At 44.6% G+C, this 25,968-nt stretch overlaps 1 protein-coding gene across 2 annotated transcripts; it reads left to right on the top strand.

The window, feature by feature from the left end:
* Positions 1–1,999: 1,999 nt before the first annotated feature.
* LOC141074368 (uncharacterized) lies at positions 2,000–21,813 on the top strand. Of its 2 annotated transcripts, none has more exons than XM_073562022.1 (3): positions 2,000–2,149; positions 4,311–4,435; positions 21,145–21,813. In XM_073562022.1, the coding sequence occupies exons 2-3, from the start codon at positions 4,317–4,319 to the stop codon at positions 21,710–21,712; spliced, it is 687 nt and encodes a 228-aa protein (XP_073418123.1). In that variant the 5' UTR covers positions 2,000–2,149; positions 4,311–4,316; the 3' UTR covers positions 21,713–21,813. The 2 variants fall into 2 exon arrangements, with proteins under 2 accessions (XP_073418123.1, XP_073418124.1); XM_073562023.1 differs by having other exon boundaries at positions 2,117–2,259.
* Positions 21,814–25,968: the final 4,155 nt, after the last annotated feature.

Below are 25,968 nucleotides of genomic sequence, written 5' to 3'. Positions count from 1 at the left end.
CACCCACATGTGGGGTATCAGCGTACTCAGGATAAATTGCACAATATCTTTTAGGGTCCTGTTACTTTTGGAAAAATAAGAATTGAGGGTGAAAAGATCATTTTTGTGGAAAAAATATGATTTTTTAATTGTACTGCTGTACGTTATAAACTTCTGTGAAGCCCTTGGGGGTTCAAAGTTCTCACCACACATCTAGATAAGTTCCTTGGGGGGTCTAGATTCCAAAATGGTGTCATTTGTGGGGGGTTTCCACTGTTTTGGTACATCAGGGGTTTTCCAATCGCGACATGGTGTCCGATCTCAATTCTCGCCAAAAACGTCAAATGGCGCTGCTTCCCTTCCGAGCTCTGCTATGCGCCCAAATAGTCATTTACACCCACATATGGGGTATCAGCGTACTCAGGACAAATTGCACAAAAACTTTTAGGGTCCTGTTACCCTTGGAAAAATAAAAATTGTGGGTGAAAAGATCATTTTTGTGGAAAAAATATGATTTTTTAATTGTACCGCTGTACGTTATAAACTTCTGTGAAGCCCTTGTGGGTTCAAAGTTCTCACCACATATCTAGATAAGTTCCTTGGGGGGTCTAGTTTCCAAAATGGGGTCACTTGGGGGGGTTTCCACTGTTTAGGTACATCAGGGGCTCGCCAAACGTGACATGGCGTCCGATCTGAATTCCAGCCAATTTTGCATTGAAAAAGTCAAACGGCGCTCCTTCCATTCTGAGCTCTGCCATGCGCCGAAACAGTGGTTCCCCCCCACATATCAGGTATCAGCGTAGTCAGGACAAATTGCACAATAACTTTTGCAGTCCAATTTCTCCTGTTACCCTTGGTAAAATAAAGAAAATTGAACCTGAAGTATTTTTTTTGTGAAAAAAAGTTAAATGTTCATTTTTTTTTAATATTCAAAAAATTCCTGTGACGCACCTAAAGGGTTAATAAACTTCTTGAATGTGGTTTTAAGCACCTTGAGGGGTGCAGTTTTTAGAATGGTGTCACTTTTGGGTATTTTCTATCATATAGACCCCTCAAAGTGGCTTCAAATGTGAAGTGGTCCCTAAAAATAAAATGGTGTTGCAAAAATGAGAAATCGCTGGTCAAATTTTAACCCTTATAACTTCCTAGCAAAAAAAAATTTTGGTTGCAAAATTGTGCTGATGTAAAGTAAACATGTGGGAAATGTTATGTATTAAGTTTTTTGTGTGCCGTATCGCTGTGATTTAAGGGCATAAAAATTCAAAGTTGGAAAATTGCGAAATTTTCAAAATTTTCGCCAAATTTCCGTTTTTTTCACAAATAAACGCAAGTTATTTGAATGCAATTTTACCACGAACATGAAGTACAATATGTCACGAGAAAACAATGTCAGAATCACCGGGATTCATGAAAGCGTTCCAGAGTTATGACCTCATAAAGGTACAGTGGTCAGAATTGTAAAAATTGGCCCGGTAGTTAACGTGCAAACCACCCTTGGTAGTGAAGGGGTTAAGACACCGGCCCGGTACCAAGTAAACCCCACAGCACTGGGGGTGATCCACATATCTCTCTGATTTCAAAATTTTAAAATTTTTTGCCATATTTCCGTTTTTTTTCATAAATAAACACAAGTCTTATCGAATAAATTTAACCACTAACATGAAGTAAAATATGTCACAAAAAGACATTCTCAGAATCTGCGGGATTCGCTAAAGCGTTCCAGAGTTATAACCTCATAAAGTGACAGTGGTCAGAATTGTGAAAATTGGTCATGCTGCAATTTGTCTCCGTCACTAAGGGGTTAACACACAATGTGCAACGATGACCACAGAAATAAAATCATCAATTGGTCGTATGAAAACATACTTGATCCTATTGATGACGTCAATGTGAATAAGGGCAGAGCAGAACCGATCCCGACTGAGCCCCCCCACATGGGAAGCTATGGACATGGAATACTTAGCTCAGAAGGGGGCGGGGTTAGATAAGAAAACTTTCCTGAGAACTAATTGTGAAACTTCCTTTCCACAGAATTGTTTTTTTCTGCAATCAGTGACTCATAAACTAGTAAATATCAGACACACAGGTATAAAGGGAGCGCTCGGAGCAAACGGAATACTGGAGCGGAGAACACACCGAGGAGCCACAGACAACCCCAGAAGAAGAGCTGGTAGGGGAAGGGTGGAGCAGATGGCCTGAAGATCAGTGTTCCAGAGACGAACGGAAGAGTCACAACTATTAGATGATCAATAGAGTAGTAATAATCATCATCACAGTGCAGTAAGCTTATATGCAGTCCTATGTAAGAAGGTCATGTAACTATATATATATTACAAAGTGTTGCAGGTGACATCTACTCCATGATCTGTACTCAGAGTTATCACTGTGTTATCTGTGGTGTTACATAGGACTGCAGGTGACATCTACTCCATGATCTGTACTCAGAGTTATCACTGTGTTATCTGTGGTGTTACATAGGACTGCAGGTGACATCTACTACATGATCTGTACTCAGAGAGTTATCACTGTGCTATCTGTGGTGTTACATAGGACTGCAGGTGACATCTACTACATGATCTGTACTCGGAGTTATCACTGTGTTATCTGTGGTTTTACGTGGGACTGCAGGTGACATCTACTACATGATCTGTACTCAGCGTTATCACTGTGTTATCTCTGGTTTTACATGGGACTGCAGGTGACATCTACTACATTGTCTGTACTCTGAGAGTTATCACTGTGTTATCTGTGGTGTTACATAGGACTGCATGTGACTTCTACTCCATTATCTGTACTCAGAGTTATCACTGTGTTATCTGTGGTGTTACATAGGACTGCAGGAGACATCTATGACATTATCTGCACTCAGAGTTATAACTATGTAATCTGTGGTGTTACATAGGACTGCAGGTGACATCTACTACATGATCTGTACTCGGAGAGTTATCACTGTGTTATCTGTGGTGTTACATAGGACTGCAGGTGACATCTACTCCATTATCTGTACTCAGAGTTATCACTGTGTTATCTGTGGTGTTACATAGGACTGCAGGTGACATCTACTCCATTATCTGTACTCAGAGAGTTATCACCGTGTTATCTGTGGTGTTACATAGGACTGCAGGTGACATCTACTACATGATCTGTACTCAGAGAGTTATCACTGTGTTATCTGTGGTGTTACATAGGACTGCAGGTGACATCTATGACATTATCTGCACTCAGAGTTATAACTGTGTAATCTGTGGTGTTACATAGGACTGCAGGTGACCTCTACTCCATTATCTGTACTCAGAGTTATCACTGTGTTATCTGTGGTGTTACATAGGACTGCAGGTGACATCTACTATATTATCTGTAGCCAGAGATATCACTATGTTATCTATGTTGTTACATAGGACTGCAGGTGACATCTACTACATTATCTGTACTCAGAGAGTTATCACTGTGTTATCTGTGGTTTTACATGGGACTGCAGGTGACATCTACTACATTATCTGTACTCAGAGTTATCACTGTGTTATCTGTGGTGTTACATAGGACTGCAGGTGACATCTACTATATTATCTGTACTCAGAGAGTTATCACTGTGTTATCTGTGGTGTTACATAGGACTGCAGGTGACATCTACTATATTATCTGTAGCCAGAGAGACATCACTATGTTATCTATGTTGTTACATAGGACTGCAGGTGACATCTACTATCTGTGCTCAGCAAGTTATCACTGTGTTATCTGTGGTTTTACATGGGACTGCAGGTGACATCTACTCCATTATCTGTACTCAGAGAGTTATCACTGTGTTATCCTTGGTGTTACATAGGACTGCAGGTGACATCTACTATATTATCTGTAGCCAGAGAGATATCACTGTGTTATCTATGGTGTTACATGGGACTGCAGGTGACATCTACTACATTATCTGTGCTCAGCAAGTTATCACTGTGTTATCTGTGGTTTTACATGGGACTGCGGGTGACATCTACTCCATTATCTGTACTCAGAGAGTTATCACTGTATTATCCTTGGTGTTACATAGGACTGCAGGTGACATCTACTATATTATCTATAGCCAGAGAGATATCACTATGTTATCTATGGTGTTACATAGGACTGCAGGTGACCTCTACTACTTTATCTGTTCTCAGAGATTTATCACTGTGTTACATAGGACTGCAGGTGACATCTACTGCACTGTAGTATCATTGTCATTATCAGTGAGGTTGTCAGGTGTCAGTCTCCCAAAAATGTGAAATGAATGATCTTTCCTGAGAATGACCAATCAATACCATAAGCCAGAAATCCCCGTGTAAGTGTAAGTGTTGTTACAGGTGAGGATGGGCCCCGCAGTCCTGGCCGCCCTCTGCCTGTGGAGCTGTATACTGACAGTGACTCCAGCGTTAAATGAGGAGCAAGTGGGCAGAGCGACAGCGTACATTCATCAGCAGTTCACTGGGTAAGTGTAATGGTATTTCTCCTTGGTGCATTGTGACTCTCGCAGGCAGTATACATGGAGTGATCGCTCCTGATATACCCTTTACAAGCAGCTGCTGTCACAGATTCACTGTTTAGAGCTGCTGTATCTCCCCACTAATTTGGGGCAACAGAATACACGATACATCTATTATAGGGCTAATAAACGTTATTGTGTGAAGAAAAGTTTAGCCTCGTGATGGTGAAAGTGAGGTACAGTGCCTTGAAAAAGTATTCATACTCTGAGAATTTTTCCACACTTTTTTCACATTTTATTAGTATTTGTCTGATCTGGTCTTTTTTGAACACAGCACCTTCTTCCACATGTCATAAAGTTAGCAAAGTAAGCATGTTGATGAAGGTTTTGAGACAGAGCAGTTCAATGTAGAACTTTTTGGAGTAAAAGTAAAACGCTATGTGTGACGGAAAACTCACACTGTATATCACCTTGAAAACACCATCCCCACAGTCACACGTGGTGGTAGCAACACCATGCTGTGAGGAGGCTTCTTTTCAGCAAGGGCAGAGAAGCTGGTCAGAGGTAATGGGAGGATGGATGGAGCTAAATACAGGGCAATCCTGGAGGAATACTTGTTAGAGGCTGCAGAAGACTTGATACTGGGGCGTAGGTTCACCTTCCAGCAGGAAAACAACCCTAAAAATCCTGACAGAGCCACAATGGAGGGTGTAGATCAGAGCAGATTCCTGTGTGTGAGCGGCGCAGTCACCGTCCAGACCCAAATCCCAGAGAATCTGTGACCAGACACGGAAATTACTGATCACAGACGTCTCCATCCAATGTCACTGAGCGAGAGCGAGGGGGCAAAATGTCACCTCTAGATGTGCAAAGCTGGAGAGACAGACCCCCAAAAGACTGCAGAGAAAGCTGGAGAGACAGACCCCAAAAGACTGTAGAAGAGAAGGTGGAGAGACAGACCCCAAAGACTGCAGAGAAAGATGGAAAGACAGACCCCAAAAGACTGCAGAAGAGAAGGTGGAGAGACAGACCCCAAAGACTGCAGAGAAAGAAGGAAAGACAGACCCCAAAAGACTGCATGGAAAGGTGGAGAGACAGACCCCAAAAGAATGCAGAGAAAAGTGGAGAGACAGACCCCAAAAGACTGCAGGGAAAGATGGAGAGACAGACCCCAAAAGACTGCAAGGAAAGGTGGAGAGACAGACCCCAAAAGACTGTAGAAGAGAAGGTGGAGAGACAGACCCCAAAGACTGCAGAGAAAGAAGGAAAGACAGACCCCAAAAGACTGCATGGAAAGGTGGAGAGACAGACCCCAAAAGAATGCAGAGAAAAGTGGAGAGACAGACCCCAAAAGACTGCAGGGAAAGATGGAGAGACAGACCCCAAAAGACTGCAAGGAAAGGTGGAGAGACAGACCCCAAAAGACTGTAGAAGAAAAGGTGGAGAGACAGACCCCAAAGACTGCAGAGAAAGAAGGAAAGACAGACCCCAAAAGACTGCAGAAGAGAAGGTGGAGAGACAGACCCCAAAAGACTGCAGAAGAGAAGGTGGAGAGACAGACCCCAAAGACTGCAGAGAAAGAAGGAAAGACAGACCCCAAAAGACTGCATGGAAAGGTGGAGAGACAGACCCCAAAAGAATGCAGAGAAAAGTGGAGAGACAGACCCCAAAAGACTGCAGGGAAAGATGGAGAGACAGACCCCAAAAGACTGCAAGGAAAGGTGGAGAGACAGACCCCAAAAGACTGTAGAAGAGAAGGTGGAGAGACAGACCCCAAAGACTGCAGAGAAAGAAGGAAAGACAGACCCCAAAAGACTGCAGGGAAAGGTGGAGAGACAGACCCCAAAAGAATGCAGAGAAAAGTGGAGAGACAGACCCCAAAAGACTGCAGGGAAAGATGGAGAGACAGACCCCAAAAGACTGCAAGGAAAGGTGGAGAGACAGACCCCAAAAGACTGTAGAAGAGAAGGTGGAGAGACAGACCCCAAAGACTGCAGAGAAAGAAGGAAAGACAGACCCCAAAAGACTGCAGGGAAAGGTGGAGAGACAGACCCCAAAAGAATGCAGAGAAAAGTGGAGAGACAGACCCCAAAAGACTGCAGGGAAAGATGGAGAGACAGACCCCAAAAGACTGCAAGGAAAGGTGGAGAGACAGACCCCAAAAGACTGTAGAAGAGAAGGTGGAGAGACAGACCCCAAAGACTGCAGAGAAAGATGGAAAGACAGACCCCAAAAGACTGCAGAAGAGAAGGTGGAGAGACAGACCCCAAAGACTGCAGAGAAAGATGGAAAGACAGACCCCAAAAGACTGCAGGGAAAGGTGGAGAGACAGACTTCAAAAGACTGCAGAGAAAAGTGGAGAGACAGACCCCAAAAGACTGTAGAAGAGAAGGTGGAGAGACAGACCCCAAAGACTGCAGAGAAAGATGGAAAGACAGACCCCAAAAGACTGCAGGGAAAGGTGGAGAGACAGACTTCAAAAGACTGCAGAGAAAAGTGGAGAGACAGACCCCAAAAGACTGCAGGGAAAGATGGAGAGACAGACTCCAAAAGACTGCAGGGAAAGATGGAGAGACAGACCCCAAAAGACTGCATGGAAAGGTGGAGAGACAGACCCCAAAAGACTGTAGAAGAGAAGGTGGAGAGACAAACCCCAAAGACTGCAGAGAAAGAAGGAAAGACAGACCCCAAAAGACTGCAGGGAAAGGTGGAGAGACAGACCCCAAAAGACTGCAGAGAAAAGTGGAGAGACAGACCCCAAAAGACTGCAGAGAAAGGCGAAGAGACAGACCCCAAAAGACTGCAGAGAAAGGCGAAGAGACAGACCCCAAAATACTGTAAAAGAGAAAGGTGGAGAGACAGACCCCAAAATACTGTAAAAGAGAAAGGTGGTCCTACACAGTACTGACTCAGGGGGCTAAATACTAACGCAATTCAAAATTCTTAGATTTATATTTTTAAAATATTCAACCCCATACGATTTCATTTACGGGTCACAACTATTTGCTATCACATAAAATCCCAATGACATACAATTAAATTTTAGGAAATAGTTCACAGGGTCTGAATACTTTTTCATGGCACTGTATGTTTTTTGTATGTATATATTTTTACATATTTATTGATAGATATTTCTGATTGACACGTAGTTATATTTATTTGATTAGGAGCTCGTTATTTGGGCTCATTTATACCCGGTAGAATGTTTCCGCTCCTCTCCTCTGCTTTGCATTTGGCATTTTTAAATGTTTAATCATAAAAGTCCTAAATGAAATTAGTGCTAGAAACTTCACAACTTAATTAACAACTTATTTCTGTAACAGCAACTCAAAGGTGGTCAGACAAAAAAGCTATTCCAGCTGATTATTACCAATTTGCACGTTTTTATTAATGAATGCATAAAAGAAAACACAATTAAAAAGACGAGACAAAAAAACGGGAGGACAACAAAAAAGTACAGTCACGCCAATAAATGAATAGCTATTAGGAGACAAACCAAGGTACATATAGTAGTAAGAACATATACACATACATGTGCAGAGGACTGTAAATATTTCTCCCTAATGGATTAATAGGAAGTAATGTACGTGTAAGAAGTCTTACTATTAGGCCGGAGTCACACTAAACGTATGAAAATTTGGTCTGATTCTCCCTGCCGAGAGTCGCACGAGTGTAATGCGAGTGTCATGAGAGTACAATCCGATTTCTCACACCTAGCATCCGACTTACATCCGATTGCAGTGCGATTTTAACATGAGCTTTTACATAGAGCAATTCTCTGTCATTTATACATCATTTTCAAAGGAAATATTCTTCAAAATACATATACTGTATATGTATATGATAGATAAATAGAATAAAAGTCCTTTAATTGAAAGAAAGACAGACTTCTTTAATAATCTTAATTAAACTATACTTACAACCTTGCCCATTCCCCCGATGCCCTCATCATCTGCAAAAGAGTTAAAAATAATAAAACAACAATATTCCTCACCTTTCCATAGAGAATATAATAATCCATTTGTCCCAAGACGGGTCTAGCTCCGCTACATCTACCGTAGATGGCAGGCTGCATGGTTGCATGATGCGACCATACAGCCTGTCATCCAGCAGACACTGAGCAACGTATGCTCAGTGTCTCCCTGTGTACTCTTATTCCCTGTCTGAGGGCACCACAAGCGTGAGAAAGTTCTCCTGTTCGTGGTGCCATCAGACATGTCATTGGACTTCACATCTAATGAACTCACTTCACCTTTCTGACGTCAGTGCGAGCGCCATAGCAAATTCTTTCAATTAAAGGACTTTATTCTTGGTGTGTGTGGTTTTATACAATATGACTATGGGGTTAGCAATGGGGATGTCATATAGACACTACTCCATTAATAACCTCGGAGCTTGATGTCACCTGACAATACAAAGGTGACATCAACTCCCCCCAAATATCACCCCACTTGCCACTGCTACAGGGCAAGTGGGAGGAGTGAGGCTATGTGCCAGAATTGGCATATCTTAGAGATGCGCATTTCTTGGGCGGCTGAGAGCTGATGTTTTTAGCCTGGGGGGGCCAGTATCAATGGCCCCTTCCTAGGCTATTAATATCAGCCCACAGCTGTCAGCATAGCCTTTGCTGGTTATTAATTATAGGGGGGCTTTTTTTAGGGTTCTCCATTTTAGTAGCCAGTAAAGGCTAAGTATACAGCTGAAGGCTGCTATCAAAGCAACGTGGGCTTCCATAACCCCTCAGCAGTGCCACAGGCTGATCGCCTCCATGCCACGCCGCACTGATGCAGCAATTGATGCAAAAGGAGCTCCGACCAAGTATGGAGTGCATTTACTGAACATACATTTCCGTAGGCCAACATTTCGGATTTTGCAATCATTTTTCAAGCTGGTGTTATAAAGTATTCGAATTCACTGAGATAATGACTTGTGAATTTCCTCCGAATTTTTGAATGACCTTTTCTTAACAATCCTTTCCAGGCTGCGGTTGTCCCGGTGGCTTGTGCACCTTTTTCTACCACACTTTTTCCTTCCACTCCACTTTCCATTAATATTCTTGGATACAGCAGTGTGTGAACAGCCGGTTTCTTTAGCAATGACCTTTTGTGGCTTCCCCTCCTTGTGGAGTGTGTCAGTGACTGCCTTCTGGACATCTGTCAGGTCAGCAGTCTTCCCCATGATTGTGGAACCTTCTGAAACAGACTAAGGGACCTTTTTATACACTTAGGGAGCCTTTGCAAAAAATTTTAATTATTCTAATTTACTGAGATAATGACTTTTGGGTTTTCATTGTTTGTAAGCCATCAACATTAACAGACAAAAGGACCGGGTCCCAACCAGTGGACACCGGTCAAGGGAAGCCTTTAAATTCCAATTTTCAGCTCGTGAGAGGGAGGCCACACAACCTGGCTTGCTCATAAAGCAAAATACAAATAACAAATACAAGAATTGAGCTTGGTTTGAGTTGGTATACATGCAGCACATAAATGCATGTTCACATTGGCCATAAAGCATACAAAACTTACAAGAAACAAAATGAGCAAAAACACTGCTGTAACTAAATAAGTAAAAAACTAAAGTGCATTTAAATAATGCAGAGTTCTTTAGTAATACTGTTTTTGATCAAAAACAGCACAAATGCCATCCCACCAAGGTTTCTCTGATCGGGGCGGTCCTACACTGTCTAATATTAAAAACCTTACCGTGTGTCAAAGTTGACATCAGTGTGTGAATAAGGGCAGAAAAAAGGACCAGGTCCCAACCAGTGGACACCAGTCAGTGGAAGCCTTTAAATACAATTTCCAGCTCAGGAAAGGGAGGCCACACTCCGGCTTGCACAGAATGCAAAAATACAAAGAAAAAACACAAAAATTGAGCTTGTCACTGACATCTCTATATCTATGTATTCTATGTGTATGTATCTATTCTATCTATTCTATTCTAACCTGTCAGTGTGATTATACTGTACGAGGCACATGAATTGCCAGCTTTTCCTCTATCTATCTATGTAATATATATACCGTATATACTCGAGTATAAGCCGACCCGAGTATAAGCCAAGGCACCTAATTTTCCATGGAAAACTGGGTAAGCTTATTGACTCGAGTATAAGCCGGGTATGCATTGTCACCTCATCCCTGTCTGTTGTGAACACTTTTGACCTGACTTCTGAGTTTGGGCTCCCTCTGGTAGTTGCTGCGGGTAATGGAGCTGGTCAGGTTGACAGAGGTCAATCACCTGAAGAGGATGATTGGAGGTCAGGTGTTACAGACTGGGAAGATTTAAGTCAGCAAGCTTCCCTCAGTTGCTGCTGGTGATTTGGTTTTCTTCCTGTGCATTTTTGAAGTCCGCTTGCCCCCTGTTTGGTCCTGCATCGTTCAGATAAGTTATTTGTTTGCTGGAATCTTTTTGCATTTGATCCAGTTTTTGCCTTTCTCTGCTTTCTGCTTTGCTGTTGTGGGTTCAGCATTGTTCCCTGCTGGGACCTGTGCTGGACCCCGTTCCATGTGTCACAGCTCATGTCAGTTTGTTCAGTATTGCTAATCTCCTGTTATATCAGTATCTTTTGCTTTGCTTCCAGTTCACACCAGAATTCTGATCTAGTGTTGGGAGAGGTCGTGTGGCCTCAGTATTTTTGCATATCAGACGTGTTGGATTTTTCTTAGGGTTTTTTGCGTGATTGCAGACAGTATCTTTTCTGTCCTGTTCTATCTAGAGAGTTTGAGCCCCATCATTTGCTTACTCTATTTTCAGCCTGAGTTTGTGCCTCATCTTGTCTCACCGGCAATATATGTTTGGGGGCTATCTATTCCTTTGGGGTTCTACTCCGGGGCTGTATAGCTTTCCCCTTTCTTGCTTTAGGCTTAGTTAATTCTTTGGCTGTGCTGAGGCATCTAGGGCATCGTAGGTACGTCCCACGGCTAATTCTAGTTGTGTTGTTAGTTTTAGGGGTCTGCAATCCGCTAAGTTACCAACCTTTCTGGTTATCTGGTTGCCCAGCTTATTCCCCAGCTATCCTCCTCGGTGACCTAATCATAACACCTGTCCTAGTATACGTGCTCCCCTCCGTCCTGTCCTGGTATGCGTGGCTCCCCCGTCCTGTCCTGGTATGCGTTGCTCCCCCCTCCCGTCCTGTTATGTCTGCTTCCTATTACAAAAAAAGCATCCTACTCACCCTCCAGCATACCCTAGCATCACCTCGTTACAGCTTCCAACAGTCCAACAGCACTTCCGGTGCTGAGCAATCACATGGCACTGCTCATTAAGGTAATGAATATTCCCTCCACGTCTATGAGAGTGGAGACAAGTGCACATTCATTACCTTAATTAGCGGGGCCATGTGATCGCTCAGCACAGGAAGTGCTGCCGGAAGCCAACACCATCGAGAAGCTGCAAGGGCGGCAGGACCAACAAGACGCAGGGCACGCTGGAGGGTGAGTATGATGTCTTCTGGAAGCAGGCAGCTGCAGCTGTCACTGTGTGCGATATAAGAGAAATCAATATTCATTTCTCTTTAGCAATGGGTACAATTATAGCCGCAGCTGCCGGCTCCTGCCTCTGTGACCAGCTGCTCCCCCTCCCCTGCTGGCCCTCTAGGACAATTGACTCATGTATAAGCCAAGGGGGGCATTTTCAGCACAAAAAAGTGCTGAAAAACACTGCTTATACCCGAGTATATACAATATGTGTGTGTCACTGTCATCTATATAACTATGTATTCTATGTGTATATATCTATTCTATATATTCTATTCTAACCTGTCACTCTGTGATTTTACTGTATGTGCCACATGAATTGCCGGCTATTCAAAGGACGCCGGTGCATAAAAATCGGACAGCAGTCGTATGGTCCGAGTGCTGTGCGATTTTTTTTTTTCGCACCCATAGGCTTCCATTGGCGAGTCTCGGCTGAGTCTCGGTGACAATCGCAACAGGCTGCAATTTTACACACACGTCAGATACGGTTGAGAAAATAAACGCTGATGCGAGCTGCCCCGTAGATTAACACTGGGCTGAGTGCTATGCAATGTTTTGTCGCATAGCACGCGCCTGTATTCTACGGTAGCGCCCACACCTGACGCCGTTTCGCCTCTGCTTCTTCCAGGGGTGTGTCTAACTGCTAGATATACTGCACTTTGCACTTTAATAGATGTGGGGAGGACATATTAATTTCTTATGGTGGCTTTGTATCTAAGTATCGCACCATTTACTGTAGATTTATAAATACTGGATGCTAGCCTACCAGGACCAGCATCTTTTTCTCTATAGGTTTACATCACCTATTAGTTGGCTTACCTTGTCTGAAATTTTTATTAAGCCACAACCTTTTGACAAGAAGCTTGTGAGGCTACCCAATCTTGTTCAGTAAGGTAGTGAAGGTGTCTGAAACATATTTGGGAAAATTCACTATGCTAAATGTGCTAAAATTTTGGCTCATACCTACCGTGCACCACAAATTATCATTAGAAATGAGCGAGCACTAAAATGTTCTGATTCTCGTTACTGGTACCTCGTACCGCGCAATTCCTAATACTCGCATGCTCGTGTTGAGTAAGGACTCAATGGGAAATCTGAGCATTTTTCTTGCAAACCCTACAAAGAGATCTGAGGGGCAGTGAAAATTTTCAAATGGATAGAAACACTACTTAATGGAAGGAGAACAGCTTGGGAAAGACCCCTGGAAGCATCTCTGACTCCCAGATCACTGCTGAAAAGAAAGGTGTCACACTTTTACTCCACTTTAAGGACTCATGATAAAACATTCAAAATCGGAGTTAACAGGAAAAAAAATAAGAAACACTCTTTCCATTCTAATGACTTGCATATAAGGCAAATTTTAAAAAATGATTTTTAAAAATAAGTAATTTAGTTAAACCAAAACTTTAATTTTTAGTAAAAGTTGGAAACTTCAGTGTAATTATGAAGGAAGAACTGCCAGCAATGTGATGGAAGAGGGACTCAGATATACACCGGAATTAGACATAAAGGAGGTCCTTATTCACATTTTGTTCAAATTGTCATGTAGTGGTACACATAGACTCATAAAGGCTATGCACTAAGTGCAAAGCCTGCCAAAAATTACAAGCAGGGTCATCCACACACTCTTGAAGGCACCAAAAATAGTACCTCATGCAAATATTGTGAACAAAGTACAGTTGTGGTACTCCTACGCTCTTAAAAGTTCTGCAAAGTGCAAAGCCTGCCAGAAATTACAATCAAGGTTATCCATACACTCTTGAAGGCACCAAAAATGGTACTTCATTCAAATATTGGGAATAAAGTATAGTTGTGGTACACCTATACTCATAAAAGTTCTGCACAGTGCAAATCTTTCAAAAAATTACAAGTAGGGTCATCTATACACCCTCGAAGACAACATCTTAATGATCTCATTAAAATGTAGATGAGTTGTGCTCCTACACTCAGAAAGGCCCTGAAAAAGTGCAAAGTCATGAAAAAATGAAAAGTAGAGCAATACAGTCCTTCATAGACTCTTCAAAGCAACAACAGGCAGGCATCATTCAAATATTGAAGATTAGAAACAATTTATGTTCTGCTGTCATCTGGTGGTGTGGAAAAGTTGGCGCTTATCCAAGCTTTGTACATTTTTATCAGAGTCAGCCCATCAGCACTTTCTGTTGACAGGTGTAAATAAATAACCGGTCAAAAATAACCTGCCTGGATGCTGGGAGGGTGTCATGAAATTGGCCCATGCCTTTGACAGTGTACCACTGACTTTGCTGTACCTGGTGTGTGTCACCAATGTCTATCCTCATTGGATGGACAAGGAAGCTTGCTCCTGCCCCTAGCGTTGTCTGATGGGAATTTTTCCAACATATTTTCTACAATGGCTTTCTGCTGTAGCCCCATTTTAGTAGACATCTACACCTCAGCAAGGAAGGATGTGAGGTTCTATTTGTAGCATGGGTCCAGCAGTGAGAACAGCCAGTACTCTTTTTTGGCTAAGATGAATGTATCGCAATGGTCATGGGAAAGGCAGCAGTACATAAAGTTTGCCATATGTGACAAGATCCCTACATCCAACATTTCCCTGTCTCTACCATGGTGACTGTTCTCCATCTCCTCCTCCTCCATCTCTTTCTTCTCATTCAGCACAGTCCATCCACAAAGGAGAAACAGGATAAAGCAGGACTGTAAGGGTTAAACCGGGGATTCTGGTAACTTATTAGTCCAGGGGAAATCTTGATTGAAGAGTCTCACTATCCCAGGTGGGCACCATCAACAGCAGCACTTGCAGTCTCTGTAGTCTGTCTCTCTCTCTCTGGGAAGGAAACCGGGACCTCCGGGGTTAAATCTCTGCAGTCTCTTCTCAGGGTGAAGCAGGAAGCAGGGAGGCACTGCTGAATCCAGTCACTCCTGCTCTAAGTCTCTGTATCTTAAGCTGACAGTCTCTCTGCAGTAACGATGCTGCGCACGCTGGGCAGCAGTGGTGGGATTCAAATTTTTAACAACAGGTTCTGTGTTTGTGTGTAGGAAAACCACGCCTATTTTAAACCACACCCATTTAAGCCACACCCATTTTAAGCCACACCCATTATTAAGCCACACCCATTTGCTCACACCTTTTCCTCAAACATATACAAGTAGGGGCGCAGTCAAACAGTTGAAAAACAAATAAATTGGAATGAGATCAGAACAGTGCACATTCTGGCCAGCGGCTCTCCTGACCCGAGTGTGACAGCTGCATATATTTCTATGCAGCTGTCTCACTTGACTGTTCAGCTGGCCAGGCTGTGCACTACATGTCTGCGTCCTAATGGAAATTAAAAGTAAAAATCACCATACCCTTCCTGCAAACTGGTGTGACTCAAGTCCCATCTATGTCAAACAATGATGATTTTAATTGCAGGGTTAAATTGGCATATTTCCACAACTAGACCACCACAAAAAGATGGTTCATGAAAATATCACAACCACAAGTATAATCGACAGAGTAATAATAATTTATTAATGTATAGTACTTATAAAATCACATCAGAACTACAAAGTGCCAAATCCCCAATAGGCAGCATTGTTCCCTAATAGGCAGCACAGGTCCCCAATAGGCAGCATTGTTCCCTAATAGGCAGCACAGGTCCCCAATAGGCAGCACAGGTCCCCAATAGGCAGCATTGTTCCCTAATAGGCAGCACAGGTCCCTAATAGGCAGCATTGTTCCCTAATAGGCAGCACAGGTCCCCAATAGGCAGCATTGTTCCCTAATAGGCAGCACAGGTCCCCAATAGGCAGCATTGTTCCCTAATAGGCAGCACAGGTCCCCAATAGGCAGCATTGTTCCCTAATAGGCAGCACAGGTCCCCAATAGGCAGCATTGTTCCCTAATAGGCAGGCACAGGTCCCCAATAGGCAGTATTGTTCCCTATAGGCAGCACACGTCCCCAATAGGCAACACAGGTCCCCAAAAGGCAGGTACAGGTCCCCAATAGGCAGCACAGTGCTGCTCAGGTCCCCAATAGGCAGGCACACAGGTCCCTAATAGGCAGCAATGCACAACACAGGTCCCCAATAAGCAGCAGCACTGCACATATACAACTGACCTGGTGTTGGCCTGTGTGTACCACAGGCTGAAGATGAACTGAAGACTGAAGTAAATAATCCCGCGGTGAGGCAGGCGGGCGGCGGGCCACGGTCACCACACACATACTAGTGTCCTCCTGTCCAGGCTCAGGCGCTCAGCTCACTGGGCAGCCGCAGCGGCAGGTAACTCCTGAGTCCAGTCCAGCGAGCTCCAGAGTCTAGTTACCCGCCAATTATAGCCGCACTGCGCCGCAGGAATCAGTGCACGGGCAGCGGGGGCTGCCGGGGTGTGCTGTGCTGCTCTGTCCAGTAGTCAGCAGACAGAGAGCAGCACGTGAAGTATCAATGCGCACGCGGTATCCGGCAGGAAGCAGAGCAAGAGTCCTCCTCTGCTCCTTGCCTGCAGGCAGTGCCACCAGCAACATCAGAGGACCGGATCGCGGCTCTGGATCTCCCCGATTCGGGGAACCGGCTGCTTTTTTAACAACCGGTTCCACCGAACCGGGGAGAACCCGCTGAATCCCACCCCTGCTGGGCAGTCTACTTGCCACTGCGGTCAACGGGGCTGCACGCTTGGGTCACTGTCTCTGCACTGTCAGGGGGGAAGTCTCCTCTGGTCATGAAGGCTCCTAAATCCACATACTCAACTACTGCTCTCACTATGGCCCGTATCTTAGTCTCAGAGCTCTGACGGGGAGTCCTCTCTCTCTGGGAGCACGGTGCTGCAGACTGCTTTCTCTCTGGTGCGCTCTCCCCTGTCTCTGGCATGCTCCGCTTTCGCACCCTCAGCCTGCACACTTCCCGGTCCACCGTCCCTTCCTCTTCCTCCCTTGCAGTCACAAGGTCCAGTCTGTCCAGGGCAGAAAGTCTTCCCCACGACAACCCTGCTGTCTGCCTAAGTGGTTCTGGATCAGGAGCAGGGAAGGTAACCTCCTTTGGGCTTTTAGTTCTCTTCACCCCCTTACACTACCACTCTCCCTGCAACTGTCCCTAGGCTAAATGCAGAATGTATCTGATACAAACAGCAAACCACAAGATTAGCCCTTAGAAAGGCTGTTATTATGATGGCTCTGAATCTGTAGTAGGATAAGTGCTAGAGGACTCAGATTCATTAAACTGTGCACACAGGCCTGGATAACTGCTCTCTCCCTCCAATAAGAACTGTCCCTGGGCTGAGCAATGGCGTCAGTGTGCCGAGCCGGGCAGCGCCTGTCCTTTTATACCCCTGATGATGTAATACGGCCATCCAATCACAGTAATGCCACTACCAAGATGGCTGCAGCATTACAGTTACCGGCAGGCCATGTCTACATGCTTATTGGCTGGATAAAAGGCACCAATCATGTGGGGTGGGGATTCAAGTTTCAAATTCGAACACCAGCTAATGAGCACATCTGAGTAGCCAGATACTCGAATGATATCTGAGTATCACTGAGCAGGTTCGCTCATTCCTATTTATCATATGTTTTAAGCACTTTCTGAAGTTTATCCGACAAAAGATGTGTCCTCACTAGAAAGAGGTATGGATTCTGGAAAAGCAGCATGACCTAATATAAAACACCATGTCCCAAAAAATGTTAAAGCAAATTTCTAGAGCAAAAGTTTTCCAACAAATAGATGATGTAAAGTTAGTCCAGATAGAATAAAGATATGTTAAATTTACCATATAGCAAGAACGAATGATACATTTTGTGCATTTTAAGACTCTTTAGTCTAAGATTGCATTGTCTAACATTTAGTTTTAGTAAATCTGCCTCATTGAGTCTCTTTAATCAAAACTGTTCTACATCAGTAATACATCAGGGTGCATTTACCCTAAAAGATTATGATGCATGAACATTCCGAAAGAACATTCAATCCATGATAATTTTTCCATGTAAACAGGCGATAAACGAGTCAAAGGCTTGATCTTCTGGTGAAATCATCTTTTGTGCAGCATCAAAGATCAACGTTCTTGATGTTGCATTATCCTGTGTAAACAAGAGTTGCGCTTCCGAGATCAATGACAGCTCATGTGCACTGAACGAATAAATCTATAAAATCTATCTTTTACTGATCACTTGATCGCTCAGTGTGCGTCTTTCCTTAGGTCAGCCTTAGTTAACAGACTTTTAAATAACCACCGATTGTTAGGTTTACCGATTGGCAGTCATTTAGTGCAAAATGTAAACTGACGCTTACTTGTTCATATCAACCAATCAGAAAAGCATGGTGGGGGCTCAGTGATGTAGACACTGAAGCATGGCGGAGACTTGGTGATGTTGACACTGAAGCATGGGGGAGAGTCGGTGATGTTGACACTGAAGCATGGCAGAGAGTTGGTGATGTTGACACTGAAGAATGACAGGGCTTGGTGATGTTGGCACTGAAGCATAGCGGAGGCTTGGTGATGTTGACACTGAAGCATGGCAGAGGCTTGGTGATGTTGACACGGAAGCATGTTGGTCTTGGTGATGTTGACAGTGAAGCATGGCAGAGACTTGGTGATGTTAACACTGAAGCATGGCGGGTCTCAGTAATATTGACACTGAAGCATGGCGGAGACTCGGTGATGTTGACACTGAAGAATGACGGGGCTTGGTGATGTTGACACTGAAGCATAGTGGAGGCTCGGTGAAGTTGACACTGAAGCATGTTGGGCTTGGTGATGTTGACGCTGAAGCATGGCGGACACTCGGTGATGGATAGTTCATGACGCCACCTGTGGTGTTTGGCAAGTAAGATGTTGAGCCAACGCTGCATACAGATCCGCTGGGACTGATGGTGTGGTGCAGCAAAGATGGTGTAGCTCCCCACAGGTGAAGCTGTAGTCCCAGGGCAGTGTAGGTGCAATGGATGAGGAGAGGCGCAGAATGGTATAGATGCTGGTACCCAGATGTAGCGGTGCTGAAGGTGTTAGCGGCGAATGAATGGAGGACACCAGGGCTTGCAGTTTCAAAGCTTTACTCACAGTTCGTGGTACCCACTGGTGCCTGCCTCCGTGCCGTGTCCTCCGGGGTAGAGACTCAATCAACCTCCCGGGCAAGTCAGGGTTCTCCTCGCCAACACTCCGCCAACATGTGCCTTTCCTGAACGACTCCTCTATTGCGCCTTGTAGTGTGAAGAACTCCAGTACCGTGGTTACTCTGAAGTTCCTCCTGTCAGATGTTCCAAGAACCTCACTTGTATGACAGACAGCTGTAGCCCGATCAGGGACCTCCTGGATCCCGGCTCTCTATCTGTGTTGCTGCTGTGTCCCAAGTCTTAGATGGGAGTAGTCATTTACAGCCAACTACTCCACCGGTGTCTGCTGCAGAACCAGAAGTGTCCATACAACCTCGGGGACTGGGCCCCATCCTTGCGCTGAGAACCTATAGGCAGGGTTCCTTTTCCAACCCACAACTCCTCTCTGTTCTCCTACTCCTTTGTTCCGCACTGTTCCTTCTCTCTCTTATGGAAGCTTAGGTTGCAGTTCTACGTCTCTCTCCTTCTCTTCTCTTTCCCGTGCCAGCTGGCTCAGATCACTGAGGCAGCTGCAGCACTCTTTCTAAACTGAACTCAAACTGAACTCAAAACTAACTTCAGAACTGAACTCCTCTCGCCTGACCTCCCGTCAGACTGACCTGCAATTCTAAACCTTCCCACTCTTTTATATGGATCTCCACTCCACCCATCTCCCAGAACATCTCGTGTTACGAAGCAGGGAATCACCAGAGGTGCTCTGCTACCCTCTAAGCATGAGCCGCAATGTGATCAGTGCTGAACTATCCTGTGTCTGGGATGCAGGTGTTGGAGTGAGGAAGGGAGTTCCCAACTTACCTAGTTGGTGGGGCACTACACCTTAGGAGAAGGTGCAGTACCTCTATGCGACTGAGCCTCAGGGGCCCCACAAATACCTTTACATTAAAGTAAAAAATGGATTCCTCATGTCAGACTATAGAGACACAGCAAAAAGTGACTGAGACCTTTTTTAAGGTAACATATAAAGTTGCATTAAGCTAAGTGGTTTCAGTCACCTGCACATTTGGCTGCATGAATAGATAAACTGCACTATTTTAGATTTGCTTCTATATATAGATTTGCTTCGTTTCTCACCCCAACTCGCGTTTCGCCGATTCTTCTTCTGGGGGCATGAAGAATCATCAAAAAGTGCATTGGGGTGGGAGACGTAGAAAATCTTGGCTTAAACCCAGGTATAATTCAGTAGGCACTTTTATTCAATGTGGTTTTTACTTGTACTGCTATGTGTCTTATGCGATGGTATGATTTTTTATATCGCTGTATTAATTGCAGTTTAGATAGCAGCAACAGTTTATTTTCTATGCACTGTGGCACCTTATGACTATTTAGTCAGTCCTATTCTATGAATGTATTTATTGCTGTATTCATTGCACTTTAGACAACAGCAAGAGAAGATACTCCAAGCACTATGGCACCTTATGACTACTTGATTAATCCTACCTGACTACATGAATTTGAATATTACCATACCTCTATTCTTATATATTTGACACCTTCATTATTATTGTATAGTCCCATGCACTTTTGATTGCATTATATAGCAAGCGCTTTAGCCTAGGATGGAAAATATAGTGCAATGTATCTATTCATGCAGCCAAATGTGCAGGTGCTGTAACTACATAGCTTAATGCAACTTTACAGTGGGGAAAAATAGTATTTAGTCAGCCACCAATTGTGCAAGTTCACCCACTTATAAAAGATAAGAGAGACCTGTAATTGACATCATAGGTAGACCACAACTATGAGAGTCAAAATGAGAAAACAAATCCAGAAAATCACCTTGTCTGATGTGGCAAGATTGTTTTTTCAAATTATGGTGGAAAATAAGTATTTAGTCAAAACATGCAAGATTTCTGGCTCTCACAGACCTGTAACTTCTTCTTTAAGAGGCTCCTCTGTCCTTCACTCATTACCTTTTTGAACTTGTTATCATAAAAAAGGTCTCGTTCACTTCTTGCTGTGTCTCTGTAGTCTCACACGAGGCATCCATTTTTTTATTTTGATGTAAATGTATTAATAAATTTTGCTTATTGTTAAATACATTCCTTGTTTCCCGTCTTTGGGTTGTGATAAATATCGTCTGGTTGTATATGTAGAAAGGACGATTTATGCAATGTGCATATGTACTATGTCCACAACTTTGTATCATTATTTTTTTTCCATTTCCCTCTATTTTAGGCAGTTTCATTATGAGTTTGCCTATTTTGTCAAGTTTGATCAACAAGAATGTAACCGAGGATTAACATATCAAGATCTTCAGAACGCCCTAAGAGAGGAAAACAAAGACGTCATGTTTCGGGAAGTAGATGCTTTTCGTATCTATGAGGGTAAACGAATGGTGGCCTGTTCCTACGAAATATATAAAAAGGGCAATAAAGAGTATACCATTCATGCCGAATATCGCTTGTTGGATGGGGCCGCAAACTCCCCAATCAGCCGCCTGATGTTCAAAGAACCCTATGGTTCTTGTGGCATACTTTATTCCTGGTACTCGCCGTGTGTATCCAAATGTTTACTTCCATCTGGAACATATAATATAATTAACAAGATGCAAACCAACATTCTTCCCGAAGATAAGGTTTTTGCTTTTGCAGAAGTGTTCCATCATGACAAAGGAAAAGAAAAGGAGGTTTGGAAATCTTGGAAAACACTAAATGAGAACATTCATTTGTATTACTGTACTGGAAATAACTGTCTTCAATGCTTTAAAAATGGTGTTCAGCAAAACCAATGCTATAATGGTTAATCATATAATAGATCAATAGTTTTCAACCCCCTACTCCACACCGCCCCAAAAAGCCTACCATTCACATCTTATCAATAAAGTCTATCAGCATATTCATTGAATGGACTTGAGTCATATTTTATTTTTTTTGCAAAGTAAAGGCTGCTGTAAAAATACTGCATAATCACAGCTGACTTCTTCCAAAAATTGCCCCTTTCTTGTACCCCAGGTTGAGTCTGTATCACAGCTCAACACCATTCACTTCAGTAGAGCTTGGCAGTAGACAGGTGTGGACAAGGCTGCCATCAGGGCATTACTGCCCTTACTGGTGTATGGGGCCCATGGGCAGAGGAGGCCCGGTCTCCTCTGCACACCAGGCCCCTACCAGCAGGTAAACCGGGCCCTTAGGGCGGCACTGTGGCAGCTAAACACTTTGCTTCCAGTTCACACCAGAGTGCTGATCTAGTGGAGTTTTTCCAAGAGAAAGCGGTGGGACTGTGGACAGTTTGAGAGGTGGAGGCGAGGGCTGGATGGAGCCTGGGCGGAGTCTCAAGGGGGCCCCGAAAATTTTGCCAGTATGGGGCCCCAAAATTCCTAGTGGCAGCCCTGCAGGGCCGCCATCAGGGCATGACAGCCCTTACTGCTGTATGGGGCCCAATGAACAGCAGATCAGGGGCCCCGCTCCTGTGCTTACAGTCATCGGGCCCAAAGTGCTGCATGTCATTTGGCGCCAAGCGGGCCCCAAGTGTGCGCTGTGGCCGGGCCTGCAGTGCACACATCAGCAGAGCCGCCACAGTGGCCGACATCCAAAGCTACAGATGAGCTGAAGGACCTGTGGTGACGTCATCATTACCACAGTCCTTCACCATTGATCAGCCCGCCCCCTGATCACATGACGATGACGTCACCACAGGTCCTTTCAGCTCAGCCTTACACAGCTGCAGCTCCAACTTCAATGCAGGAGTGAGGCCAGGTAAAAAGTTTTTATTTTATTTTATTATTGAAAGGGGCAATGTGTTTCCCTGGCAGAATGGAGACTCGGGGGCAGGACTGGAGACACACAGGGGCAAATATGGCGAAATGGGGGCAGAATGCAAGACATTGGGCAGAATACAGACATCATGGGGGCAGAATGCAAGACATGATGGGGCAGAATGCAGATATGGGTCAGAATGCAGATATGGGGGCAGAATGCAAGACATGATGGGGTGGATTGCTGGACATGATGGGGCAGAATGCAAGACATGATGGGGCAGATTGCAAGACATGATGGGGCAGAATGCAAGACATGGGGCAGAATGCAGATATGGGGCAGAATGCAGATATGAGGCAGAATGCAAGACATGATGGGGGCAGAATGCAAGACATGATGGGGCAGAATGCTAGACATGATGGGGGCAGATTGCTGGACATGATGGGGGCAGAATGCTGGACATGATGGGGCAGAATGCAAGACATGATGGGGCAGAATGTGAGACATGATGGGGGCAGAATGCAAGACATGTTGGGGCAGAATGCAAGACATGATGGGGGCAGAATGCAAGACATGGGGCAGAATGCAGATATGGGGGCAGAATGCAAGACATGATGGGGCAGAATGCAAGACATGATGGGGCAGATTGCAAGACATGATGGGCGCAGAATGCAAGACATGATGAGGGCAGAATGCAAGACATGATGGGGCAGAATGCAAGACATGATGGGGCAGATTGCTAGACATGATGGGGGCAGAATGCTGGACATGATGGGGCAGATTGCTGGACATGATGGGGCAGAATGCAAGACATGATGGGGCAGATTGCTAGACATGATGGGGGCAGAATGCTGGACATGATGGGTCAGATTGCTGGACATGATGGGGCAGAATGCTGGACATGATGGGGCAGAATGCAAGACATGATGGGGCAGATTGCAAGACTTGATGGGGCAGATTGCAAGACATGATGGGGCAGAATGCAGACATGATGGGGACAAAATGCAAGACATGGGGCAGAATGCAAGACATGGGGGCAGAATGCAGATATGATGGGGGCAGAATGTGCCAGTAAGACAGGATGGGGCAGTATGTGACAGTGAGACACAGGAGGGGGCAGAAAGTGAGACATGGGAGCAGAATGCAAGACATGGGGGCAAAATGTGACAGTAAGACACAGCAGGGGGCAGAATGTGACAGCGAGATACAGGAGGGGGCAGAATGCGAGACATGGGGCAGAATTTTGACAGTTAGAGTGATCAATGAGTGGAACAGGCTGCCACGAGAAGTGGTGAGTTCTCCTTCAATGGAAGTCTTCAAACAGAGGCTGGACAGACATCTGACTGGGATGATTTAGCGAATCCTGCTTTGAGCAGGGGGTTGGACCAGATGGCCCAGGAGGTCCCTTCCAACTCTACAATTCTATGATTCTATGATTCTATGATTCTATGAATGTGACAGTGAGACACAGGAGGGGGCAGAATGTGAGACATGGGGCAGAATGTGACAGTGAGACACAGGAGGGGACAGAATGTGAGACAAGGGGGCAGAATGTGACAGTGAGACACAGGAGGGGACAGAATGCGACAGTGAGACACAGGAGGGGGCAGAATGTGACAGTAATGACACAGGAGGGGGCAGAATGTGACAGTGAGACACAGGTGGGGGCAGAATGTGACAGTAAGACACAGGAGGGGGGCAGAATGTGACAGTGAGACACAGGAGGGGGCAGAATGTGACAGTAATGACACAGGAGGGAGCAGAATGTGAGACATTGGGGCAGAATGGACATGGAGCAGAATGTGACAGTAAGACACAGGAGGGGCCAGAATGTGACAGTGAGACACAGGAGGGGGCAGAATGTGACATTAAGACACAGGAGGGGGCAGAATGTGACAGTGAGATGCAGGAGGGGGCAGAATGTGAGGCACGGGGCAGAATGTGACAGTAAGACACAGGAAGGGGCAGAATGTGACAGTGAGATGCAGGAGGGGGCAGAATGTGAGGCACGGGGGCAGAATGTGACAGTAAGACACAGGAAGGGGCAGAATGTGAAAGTAGGACACAGGAGAGGGCAGAATGTGACAGTGAGACCCAGGAGGGGGCAGAATATGACAGTGAGACACAGGAAGGGGCAGAATATGACAGTGATACACAGGACGGGGCAGAATGTGAGACACAGGGGGCAGGATGGGAGACACATGGTGCAGGATCATGGGGCAGGATGGAAACAATGTAGACTGGGCAGGATCGGGAGATCATATGGAGGCAGAATGGATACTCATGAGGGCAGGATGAGAGAAAATATGGCTGAAGTCAGGAAAGAGACACACAGGGGTCAGGATGGGGGATATTATTACCATAGGGGCTAATTAAGGGATATTATTACTGCAGTGATGCATTTATTTTATTTTTTTGAGGATACCTTTTTAAATGGGGGGGCGGTTCTGTTACTGTGCAAAGCGACACTATGTCACCTTATTTTCTTCATCTGATGTAGTGTAGAAGTTGGGAAAAAATTAAGGAATGTGTTCTGCTAGCGGAGCTCTAGATAATTCTGTTATTTCCTGCAGAGACGAGCCCTGGCTGGAAGACGTGATGGCGGTGTGTGCTGGATGAAAGATGAAAAACAAAGATGAAGGACTTCACCTAGAGACATCACTGGTGGGTCAGTGTGTTACATGTACACTGACACCATACACTATATACAGAGTGCCTTTGTACATGTCAGACTAACTTAATTTCCTTCTATGACGGTATCACTGATTGGGTGGATCAAGGAAATGCTGTAGATATAGTATATCTTGACTTCAGCAAAGCATTTGACAAAGTCTCTCATACAATCCTTATTGAAAAAATGACTAAGTATGGTATGGACAAGGCAACTGTTAGGTGGATTCATAACTGGCTTAGTGATCGGACCCAAAGAGTGGTCGTAAATGGCTGCACATCCAGTTGGAAGAATGTCTCAAGTGGGGTACCACAGGGCTCTGTCCTGGGCCCTGTATTGTTCAACATCTTTATCAACGATTTAGATGAAGGCATTGAGGGTAAACTGATTAAATTTGCTGATGACACAAAGCTAGGAGGGATAGCAAATACTAGAGAAGAGAGAGAGAGGATTCAAAAAGATTTAAATAAACTGGAGAAGTGGGCAGCAACAAACAGAATGGTTTTTAACAGGGAGAAATGCAAAGTACTACATCTGGGCAATAAAAATGGAAAAAGCATATATAGAATGGGAGGAATAGGGCTAAGTGACAGCACATGTGAAAAAGACTTGGGTATACTAATAGATCACAGA

The sequence above is a fragment of the Dendrobates tinctorius genome, unplaced genomic scaffold (assembly GCF_039654945.1).
Source record: "Dendrobates tinctorius isolate UK_male_01 unplaced genomic scaffold, ASM3965494v1 ptg000332l, whole genome shotgun sequence".
NCBI classification, from domain to species: Eukaryota; Metazoa; Chordata; class Amphibia; order Anura; family Dendrobatidae; genus Dendrobates; species Dendrobates tinctorius.
The sequence above is the reverse complement of the archived record's forward strand: the minus strand, read 5'-3'. Positions and strand labels throughout refer to the sequence as shown.

Coding starts and splice junctions, on each gene's coding strand:
- LOC141074368 (XM_073562022.1), top strand. CDS start 4,317: ATGGGCCCCGCAGTCCTGGCCGCCCTCTGCCTGTGGAGCTGTATACTG. Junction 4,436..21,144: donor ATTCATCAGCAGTTCACTGG/GTAAGTGTAATG, acceptor CCTCTATTTTAG/GCAGTTTCATTATGAGTTTG.